This window comes from Ammospiza caudacuta, chromosome Z (assembly GCF_027887145.1).
Source record: "Ammospiza caudacuta isolate bAmmCau1 chromosome Z, bAmmCau1.pri, whole genome shotgun sequence".
Lineage (NCBI taxonomy): Eukaryota > Metazoa > Chordata > Aves > Passeriformes > Passerellidae > Ammospiza > Ammospiza caudacuta.
Window position 1 is genome coordinate 9,256,110 of NC_080632.1, and position 10,636 is coordinate 9,266,745.

The 10,636-nt window shown below is 51.1% G+C and overlaps 1 protein-coding gene across 1 annotated transcript; it reads left to right on the forward strand.

The window, feature by feature from the left end:
• Positions 1-2,747: 2,747 nt before the first annotated feature.
• LOC131571587 (serine/threonine-protein kinase PAK 1-like) lies at positions 2,748-9,399 on the forward strand (the record flags this gene model as incomplete). Its single annotated transcript, XM_058824366.1, has 5 exons — positions 2,748-2,854; positions 3,539-3,656; positions 4,355-4,454; positions 4,855-5,051; positions 9,274-9,399. Coding segments are annotated over 5 exons (648 nt in total), but the record flags the coding sequence as incomplete, so codon positions are not given.
• Positions 9,400-10,636: the final 1,237 nt, after the last annotated feature.

Consider the following 10,636-nt stretch of genomic DNA (forward strand, 5'->3'; position numbering starts at 1 on the left):
GCTGTACCAAAGGGCTCTCCTCACTTCAGGGTCACAGAAGTGCTGGCATTGCTCCAAGGCAGCAAGAGAGAGCTCTGGGTGTTCCTGCTGCCTCAGAGGGCAGCTTAGGCTGGCTGGAGTTTGCCTGGGCTTCCCTCTCTGCCAAAGGCAGAAGCAGGAATTGTTCCTGCATCAGCAGAAGGCTGTGACTGCTTGACTTCTAGCCACTGGTAGAAGGCCTGCTGAGATCAGTCTCTAGAAGAACAAATCAAGCCCTTTGTGATTCTGCAGCACAACCCAATGAATCTGCTTCTTGCCTGTAACAGCTGCCAGTGCTGTGCTCTCAGATAAGACCTGGTAGAGTTGAGAAGAGAGCCCAGGGGATTCTGTGTCTACAATCACCTGTTGGGACAAAAAGGGCACTGATCCACACCTCGGTGGGGCTGATCTCAAAGCCCATCCTGTTGTGTCCTGAATGGGGGCAACAGCTTGTACAGGGCTCAGGCTCACTCTGGCTTCTTCCCATCAGTGCCTGTCAGTGCTCATGCTTGGCCTTTGCCAGCCTGGTTGTGGTCGCTGCCCCGGCCCTGAGGGCTGCAGGGACTGCAGAGGCTGGAGCCTTCCTTAGCTGGGAGGGTCCCGCTGCTGCCCGGCTGCTGCAGCGCGGAGCTGCCTGAGGCAGCAGCCCCTTCTCTGGGCCGGCTTCTGCCTTGCATAGCCTGGACTCACAAGAGGGTTAGCATCTCCTCTGGGCAGCTCTCTGTGTCACAGGGGTGCCTGAGGAGCACTGCTGTCCCTCTGTGCCCGTGCCCGCCATGCCGAGTTGGGAAGATGGGGAGGTGTGCGGTGCCGAGAGTGCGAGTGCAATGGGAGCGACTGATCCGCGCTGTCAGGGTGAAGAGAAGCGGCGTGGTTCTTCACGCGGGGCACGGGCAAGGGCGTCTTTGAGCTCAGCCTGCTCATAAAGGGTGAGGGTCCTGATGCTGAAAGCCCCGTCGCGATTGGTTCTGGCATGAGCTGCTCTGGTTTACAACTGGGAAGGCATTCTATTGGCAAACTGCTGCAAGGTGGAAAAGATGGGAACACTTGGCAATATTCCTCCTGTTCTGAACTTGACATCTGTTCAGAGGAATTGATTCGGGATGTGCAGGTGCATTTAATCTTAGCAAGTGGGGAACCTTTTCTAAATCTCGCAGTGTTTATTCCCAACAAAACAAAGGCACTCTTAGTTCCAGCTCTCCTCAATGTTTCTAGAGGACAAACTTACTTGCTTTGGTATGTATTCTCTTCTGGTCTCAGTGTAGTCTGAATCTATCTCCCTGTGCTTCCCTGTGTGTCTGCTGCCAAGAGGTCTCTCACTTCAAAGGATGCAAGAAATCAGTCTCTGTGCCAGCCAGACTTGTGCTGTGGACGTGCTGTTCTTTTCTTGTTGTTCCAGTTCCTGTTCCTGTTGTTGTTAGCCAACTCAGAGCTGGCTAACAAAGGGAGGGCTCAGAGCCCCAGACAGTGGGGCTGCCATTTGTATCTCCGAGAAGGTGGGATCTCTGCTTTAAAGTGAACATCTTGCATTTTGTTTCCCTCAGGGAGAATGGTGAAGACGGAAAATCCTATCATCAAATACATTGAACTGGAAAGTATTGGCAGTGGGTGAGTCCAAGCAATGCTAATTTTACAAAACTATGCATCAGGTGTTTTGCTGGTGGAATAGGTATCAAGCGTGAAGTCAGACAAGCTGCAAATGTGTTCAGGCACTGGGCTTAGATTGTCAATGCTGATCAGAATTTCTAATTGTGCTCAGAAAGCATTGTCCAGAACATCTCCATGCTTCCAGAGTCCTGCAGCTTTTAGGCATTTACAGCAGAGATCTCCTGTGTGGGCTGGCTTTCAGTGCAAGATCTAAATGGCTTCTCCTTTCTCTGCTTCTCTTTTGTTTCTAGGAGTTTTGGAGATGTTTTTAAAGCACTCGACACTGCCACTGGAGGAGAGGTAAATGTCAACAGCCCCTGCAGACTCTGCTGCTCTTGAGGGGCTTTCCCCACAGCTCCCCTCTGGTGTGAGCTGTGGCTGGAGTTTGGCTAGAGCCGTGCTGAAAAGGAACAAGAAGCATAGACTGGTGCCAGCCTGCAAAATACATTTGGCACTTTGTCCTCCTCAGCTGCCGGAAGGAAGGCACGCAGGGCAGCGCTTCCTTTCAGACAAGGACGCGCTCACTCGCTCTCCATTGCTAAAACAAAGGTGGTGCCTTAGAGCACCTCCCTGCTCTTTGGGGCTACAGCTTCGGAGTCCTGAATTCTCGATTCTGGCTGCCAGCAAATCCATTGGAAAGTTACTGGTAGTTCCTTAGCCACCTGCAGTGTTACCCTTGGCAATTGCACATAGGGAGAGATCTGCAAGTGCCCTAAAAGCCCTAAGCCCTGCCCATTGCCCAAGATGGATCCACAGAGTCTTAAGGCATGGATTACTTCTTCTGAATCCTAGAAAGAGCAGCAGAGAGTGTGGTCAGAGGTTTGTGGGTGATAGTTGAGACACAACTGTTACCAAGTGGACAAGGCAAAATGTCAGTGGCCCCACATGTTCTGTAACTGGCTCCCAAGGGAGCAGAGAAATGGGCTGTTGGAATGTCAGTTCCTAATTACTGCAGTGCCTAATCACAAGGCAGTTTGGCACAGCTCAGCTGTGTCATTGCAAAATCACTCGCTTCATGTGCGTTGTTGTCTCCTGCCACCAACTGCTCAAGTTACTGATTTTCAATGTCATTTTAGGTGGCCATAAAGAAAATAAATCTTCAAGGACCGAGAAGGATGGAACGAAGCATTAATGAAATCCAAATCATGAAGAGGTACAGGAGTCCCAATGCTGTGAATTTTTTAGACAGGTGAGTGGTTCTGGTCTTATCCCATGTGTGCATTTACATACAGCAAACATAAGAGGTTAAAAACCCACTTTGGTCAGTGGCAGATAGTAGAGCTGTCAATTTTTATTTATTCATATCTCTCTACTCATCTCCAATGGATGAGAAGAGAGTGCATCCCTTCTGCATGAGTCTTCCCTGGCACACCTAGTTTGAAAATTATTCTAAAATTATTCAAAATCTGGATCAGCTGTATCTTCCTTAGTCATCAGCCTCGAAGTTTACTGCCTCCACATATTTTTGGGATTGATTTTTTCAAGTTTCTGAAGTGCTGATGAACCGTCCTAAAATGGATTTCCCTTGGATTGTTGCCACTCTTTGCCATTGCTGGGCATGCCAGGAAGACTAGGTGCTTATTTCCAGAAACACCATGCCTGACCTGGGCTGTTTCTAAACTGGGCTGGTTTTTTATCTGGGCTGTTTCTAAACTGCATTTTTCACTCACTAGCCATCTAAGACATCTCCTTTTTCACAGCTGTGCTTTTCTCCTTGAGACTGCACAGATTGCAAACAATGCACAGCCAAGAGGGAATTTCTATTGCTATGATTCTGTCCTTGTCACAAAGGCATTTGGAAGTAAGAAACCTGGAGGCAAAAATCAACGTAGCCATGCATGCTCATCTCCACGGCCTTCTTTCCTTCTTTCAGCTACCTTGTGGGTGAGGAACTCTGGCTGGTGCTGGAGTACATGGACGGAGGCACCCTGAACGATATCCTCAGCACGACCGCTCTGTATGAAGATGAGGCAGCAGCCATCAGTCGGGAGGTCAGCAATCCCATCTGTGTTTCCAAGGGCTTGGGCAGGATTGTCTGGGAAACAGGGGCTCAGACCTGCAGTGATTTCCTGTGCCAAGCTTTGGTTCTGTGTTGCTGGTGTGCTATGGGCAAGAAAAAGCATCTCAAGTGAAAGGCCTGCCAGTGCTCCTGCACTCCCTGTACTCAGTGCCAGTACTCTTCTCTCCTGCTGTTGTATTCTCGCTCGGGCTCATGTATTTGTATTTGCTGTTCTCCACCTTGCCTCTCTAAATGTTTGCCTGGAGTCTGTCTTCACTGCATTCCTTGCCTGTGAAAGCAAAGGTGCTGGTGGCAGGATTTGAAATGATCAGCAAAGAAAAAAGAGAGAGACTCGTTTCTCTCAGGCCTCAGCATACAAGGACAGGAGTGCAGCCAAAAGGCTCTTTGCTTCTGAGCACATGCACTGCAGCAGCATCATCCTGGCTGGTTTGTAGGGCACAGTCTATAACAGCAGGTGCTGTTGCTCTTTCAGAAGCTGACATGCCTTTCCTCAGAAAGGTCCTGCTCTTCAAGTGTTGGAGCAGCAAGCTCTTCCTCTCAGTGGCACTGTGTTCTGCCATTACTGCCCATTCCCCTGCAGAGGGAATCTTTTAGATTCTTTGTTGCCTTTCTTGTGGGATGAAATCACATCACTCATTTTTGCCCTCCTCTTTCTGTTTTCTCTCTCAGTGCCTGCAAGGACTGCATTTTCTTCACTCAAACCATGTGATCCATCGAGATGTGAAGAGTGACAACATCCTTCTCAGAACCGATGGTTCTGTCAAGCTGGGTCAGTGTATTCTTGGTCAGGAGCAGCATTCCAGGGATGTGGGTGTGGGGCTGCTTGGAGTGACAGCCAGCTCCCCTAAATGGGGCTGGTGGCAGCTCAGGGACACCCGCTGTGAGCTGAGGGCACAGTTGCAACGTGCACAGAGGTAGGACAAGGAACAAGCAGTCAAGAGTGGCCTTGCTCTGTGTGTGTCCCTTCCAGAGGGAGGGAGTTACAAGTCTAAAGCTTCCAAAGAACAAAAGACACTACTGGCGACAGTGTAAAAAATGGGGGGAGTTTAAAAGTCGCCAATGCCAGGAGATTCAACAGCACATTTTCCAACTTCTACTGGGCAATTCTTTGGCTTGCTTTCCTAATTGCACAGAATTCAAATAGAAACAGAGTTTTGCTTTCTCCTCAGGTGATTTTGGCCTCTCTACTCAGCTCAGCCCTGAGCAGAGCAGACGGTGCTCGGTAGTCGGGACTCCTTGGTGGCTGGCGCCAGAAGTGCTGACAAGTCAACCATATGGTCCCAAAGTGGACATATGGTCTTTTGGAATCGTGGGGATTGAAATGATCGAACAAGAACCTCCCTACTGGAACCAAAGTCCCATCACGGTAAGGAGCAAATACTCACTGATCCCACTGTCTTTCTCACCTGTCCCTTGTCCTGCGTGCCATTGGGCAAAAGCCCATTGCCATCTGCCTGAACTACTTCCACCAAGGTCCCCTCCTAAAAATGTGCCTGCAACACATCAGCATCTGCTGTAGTTTTGGTTTCAGCAGTGGGGGAACTCAAGCCTTACCACATGCAAACAAACTCCAAACAAACTCTCTTCTCAGGCAACACTTTCCTTTGGCTTTTAAGTGGTTCCAGTCCTTTGGCTGTGGAGATGGCCTTAATAGCAGAAAAGAAGCATCTGATAACTGCTGTTATCTTTCCAGAAATGAAGGAAGGCAACACAAACCCAACAAAGTTTCTAAAACTGTGGTCTTTAGAGATGAACCTAACTCCCTGTACAGTTTCTTCTCACTGGGAAACATGCCTGAAACCTGGGCATGAGAGTGTAAAGGCCACTGAGTCTCTTCTGCTTCCTGTACAGTGCTGCTGAAACACTCAGTCACTGTGTTTCTCTCCTAGCCAAAGGCACATTCTCTGTGTCACCAAGCCAGAGCCTGGTGATGCGGAGAGCCTGCCAAAACCTCCCATTTCTTTCCAGGCCCTTTCTGGCATGGGCCTATCATTAATGCATTGACTTGAGTAGCCAAATGAGCAGAGGGTGGCCATAGGGATGGCACCTCTCCTTCTTCTGACCATGACAATTTTTCTTTTGCTGCAAAATGGGAAGCTGCAATTTTCAGACTGCCGAGAGACAGAGCTGCAGGTGGCTCCTTTGTGCCCAAGCAGCAATTTTCATCCCAATACATTTGTGCAGGCATCTAAATGTGTCTCTGTTGAAGATGAGATTGCAAATGTTTATTTCCTTACCTGGGGATTAATTGATGGATTCCCTTTCTTTCCTTCCAATTACCATTGTTTTCAAAAAAAGCACAAAAGGTATGATGAGTTTTGTTCTTGGGCACGTGCGCTTAAAGGACCAACAAGCACTGCAGACATGCCTTTCATGTACTAACCCTTGAAATTAGTTTGTATAGCACAGTCCCTCTTCCAAAAAGCCTCTCAAGCTGGTGTGAATCCTTATGGAAGCAAATGTGCGTTTTCTGATGTAGTTCCCATTAACTAGCACAGTCAATGAAATCAGCTGCCAAGGCAAGATCTGTGGGATGGTGGAAAAGCTGTGGCTGCATCGGGTTTGGGTTTTCTGGTTGGTAAAGGAAAATGATCTCTGGGTCTCTGCCAGGGCAGAAACTGCCACTGAAGAACAGAGGTTAAACAAAGGGAGGTGGGAGAGCACTTAGAGATGTGAAAGCAGCAAGTGGAGCCTGGTGTCTCCTTTTTCTCCAGGCTACACAACTGATAGCCACAGTAGGGACCCCACGGCTGCAGCAGCCCAACCGATTCTCGCCTTGCCTGCGTGACTTCCTGAGCTGCTGCCTGCAGACAGACGAGGAGCAGCGCTGGTCTGCCAGGGAGCTCCTGCAGGTAAAATGGGAAGGGGCTGCAGGTGAAACAGGTTCTGAGGCATGGGCTCCTCCTCCACTCAAGTCCAAGGCATCAGATGAGCCCCCTTCCTCCTCACCTCCATTCTTGGTGCTCTTCAAATGAAAATGATGAGGAATCCTAGACTGGGCTGGGCTGCCAGGGCCCTGTAAAGGTCCTCTGGTGAAAGTATCCTGCAATGAGCAGGGACATCTTCAAAGAGATCAGGTTTCTCAGAGCCCTTTCCAACTGGAGCCGGAATGGCAGCAGGGATGGGGCTCCTAAAAGCTCTTGCGGGCAACCAGTGCCAGAGTCACACCATGCTCCGAGTAAACAAGTTCTGATTAGATCCTGTTTGTGTTTAAAAATATTCACCCACATCCTATTGTAACTGGCCCTGTTAAAAAATATGTCCCTCACTTTCTTCAAAGCCACTCTGAAGTCTTGGAAAGTGGCAATAAAGTCTCCCTGGGGCCTGTTCTTCACAAAACTGAGTAACTCCACCTCTCTCTGCATTTCCTGAGTCAGAGAGCTCCTCTGGCTGTTTCGGTCGCTCTCTTTTGTCATTTGGTGGTGTGCTCAGTTTTATCTAATGGCAAAAGAATTGAAGTAGAGCAATGCAGGCTGCAGAGACATGAAATGGTGGTGCAGGAACCCAAGGAAGCCAGTCCCAGCCTAGGGGTCAGAGATTTGGCTGTTGCCAAGAGGGGTCCTGGGGTGCTCACTGTGAGCCTCCCGGGGGCCCTGGTTTGTGCCCCCCAGACCACCCTTAGAGGTTTCTGCCACGCAAACAGGGACAGCTGGGAGGGACTTGTACCAGCCCCATCTGCTGCCTGGCACGCTCAAGCAGACAGGAACTGTGCCAGGGTTAGTGCCAGGTTGTGTGGCAGAGAGGGAACTGCAGGGCCCAGTGCCACTGGGCTGGCCCTGCTGGGAAGGAAGGTGCCATCCAGCACACGAGAGGCAGGGCATGGAAAGGTAGCCACTGCTCTGTCTCCCTGTGGGAATCAGCACAGTGCCTGTCTTTCAAAGAGAGGGACCAGTGTGAGGCTTTAGAGATACCTGAAAAGAAGAAACTCCAAGGACAGAAAGCACCATTTCTAGAGCACTGGCAGGGCAAAAATCCTAGCAAGATGAAGACACCTGGATAAATGGATGAGTGGGATTCTGGGCCACATTTGCCTGTGATGGCTAAGTCCGGCGCATAAAGATGGAGGTCTAGATGGTCCCATTGGTCCTCTTCCTGCATCCTTCTATAAGACAGAGGAATCCTATGAAGCACTGAGCTTGTAAAGTCATGTTGTTGATTTGTTGATTTGTTTTTTTTTCCCTTTGGGCAGCATCCATTTGTAACATTTGCTGAGCCTGCGTCCAGCCTGGTGCCGCTGATTGTTTCAGTGAAGAAGAGGAGGGAGACAAGAATGTGACAATCACATCAGGACCATTTATTCGTCAACCACTTTAGAGTAGGATTGTAGGTTAGGATTAGGATTAGGATTAGGATTAGGATTAGGATTAGGATTAGGATTAGAATTAGGGTTAAGGTTAAGGTTAGAGTAGGATTGTCTAATAGGAGTGCAGAGTAGGATTGGAAATGAATACAGTTTCTGAAACCACAAGTCACCTTGAAGATTCCCTTCCTTCTCACTCTGCGAATACGCTCAAGAATTTCTTCTGAATTGTCTGTTGTTTCTTAAAGGTGGAAAGTGACACAATGTCTTTGACATGGTGTGAAAGTGGGGAAGAAGGATGTTCTTCATTCATCCTCTCCAGACCACACTGCCTTTGGAATCTGGCCCACTGGTCTGTTTTTGGCCAGCTTTGGTATTTCTATTTGAGGCAGAAAGGGCAATGGCATTTGAAGTCAAAACCAAAAGAAGAATGAGGCAGCCCAACACCCTGTGCAGATGCAGGCCTTCAGCTGTGACTGGAGAACATTGGGGCTCCTGCCACTTGGATTTGTATCCCAAAATGCAATAATCTCTTTGGCTGGAGGAGAGCCTTGCTCAAGTGAGAAAGCAGAAAGATCAGAGAGGGTGCTCGGGAAGGTCTCCTGTGGTGCAGAGCTGTCAGCGCCTGTGAGGTGAGAGCGGGCCCAGCCTTGGCTGGGGTGGAGCCCCAGCAGAGCCCCGGCACAGGCCGGAGCAGGCTGAGCCCCGGCAGAGGCAGGCTGGAAGGAGGCCCTTGGAGCTGCAAGAGGCAGCAGCCGGGCCCTGGATGCCTGTTCCCGGCAGTGGGCGAATCCTCCGCTCTCAGAGCCCAGGTGGCAGCTGGCTGCTGCCGAGGGGAAGCGCAGCCGTGCTGGGCACAGCCCAGCCTGGAGGCATTGGCCGTCTGGAGTGTGCCCAGGAGCAGAGAAAGATCAAGGGCAGCCGAGGGTTGCTGGGCTGCCTGAGGATTCCTCCTCTTCTGCCGGCTGCCCTGCAACTCCTGGCAAAGGTCAGCAGTGTGTGCAGCACTCTGGGCTCCGGGGCAGGGAGCCGGGCTGCTGGCAGGCTGGAGCACAGGGCAGCCTCCTTCAGGCCCAGCTCTTGTGCCAGGGGAAGCGAGGCCAGCGTGAGGCAGGGACAGCTTGGCAGGGCACATCTGCAGGAGCCAGCGCCTCACGCAGCTCTGGGAGGAAGCGCCCGCAATCCTGCAGTTCTGCACTGAGCCCGAGCAAAGGGGTGAGATGCAGAGTGTTTGGCAGGAATATTCAGGCCCACCAGGCCAGCCTGCTTTGTGCTCTCTGGCCCACAGCAAGCGCTGTTCAATGCAGCTCACACCTCTATTGCAGGGCTGTTCTTCTTCTCAATAATCATCGCTCAGCTGTCTCTCACTGACATATTGCTGGCTGAAGATCTGTCTCTTCCATATCCCCTATAAAAAGATCTTACCTTAGATTCTCAAATTTAGCATGCATGCATGCCTGTGTTAAAAACAACCCCCACAAATCTTTAGGAAAATCAAGACATTAAAGCAGATTTCATTTATCAAACCCACAGCAACTGCGTTGAAATGTGGGTGTATGAGCCTTTCTTCAAAATTTTCTTAAGAAGATCTCTAGAGTAATTTTTGAGAGATAAGTATGCTGCCCCTAAAAAGTCCAGATTACTTGGCAAGGGGTAATTAGTCATCCATTAAGCATTCCAGCAGTTGCGTAGCATTTTCTTCTGATAACTGATCCCTGGATATTGCAACCAGCTTCTGATTTGTGTCTGCCCACTTCTTTTCCATGTTCTGAGCCAAGAGCAATAGTATCTTTGTGAGTGCATCTGAACACACTGGACACTGACACCTCATCCTATTGCCTATGTTCTCCCATGGAAGATTCCTTGCTCTTTTTTCTCTGCCACCAAAGGGGATCTGCAGTCCCTGCCGGGCACTGCTCGCTGTGGGTTGTCCAGGCAGAGGCGATGCTCTGGTGCACCTGGCGCAGGTGAGCCTCGGGCCCGGGCAGGGAGCGATGCTCCGAGCTGCCGCGGATCCGGCGGCGAAGCCGAGCGGTGCCGTGGCCTGGCTGGGAAGCCGAGCGGCGCCCGTGGTGCTGCCTCCCCGGGCAGGGCTGTGCTCTCAGCGCCGCCGGGGCTGCCGAGCAGCGCTTTCCACTCGCCTCCGGCTCCGGAGCCAGCCCCGCAGCCGCGCTCTCCCGAACCGCACTGACCCGCGCCCGTTCTCGGCCTGGCTGCAGGACTCCGTGATTCCGGGCTCTCTGGGTTCCCAGTCCACCTGCAGGAGCCTCCGCTCCTGGACCCCCGCCCTGGGCTTTCTTCTCCTACGTCTTTCCCAGGCCCTGTCCACTCTACTCCGGATCTCCCCCCCTTCACACGTTGTCCTCTGTCTCCTGGGTTCTCCCTCCTCTCTCGGGTTTTCCCCAGTCCTAAGCTACCCCTTGTCACAAGCTCCCTCCTTTCCCTAGCTGTAGCCAGTGGTTTTATTTGTCTCCCTGGATCTCCCCTTCTCCCGATTAGTCCTCCCTCTTCCAGGGCTCTCTACTGTCTTGGAAGGCTACCCACCCTTTCCCAGGGACCTCATCCCCCCTGTCCCGTGATCTCCCCTACTCCCGGGCTCGCCCCCCTCTCCTGGGATTTTCTCCCTCCTCCCAGCATCTCTCCCGTCTCCC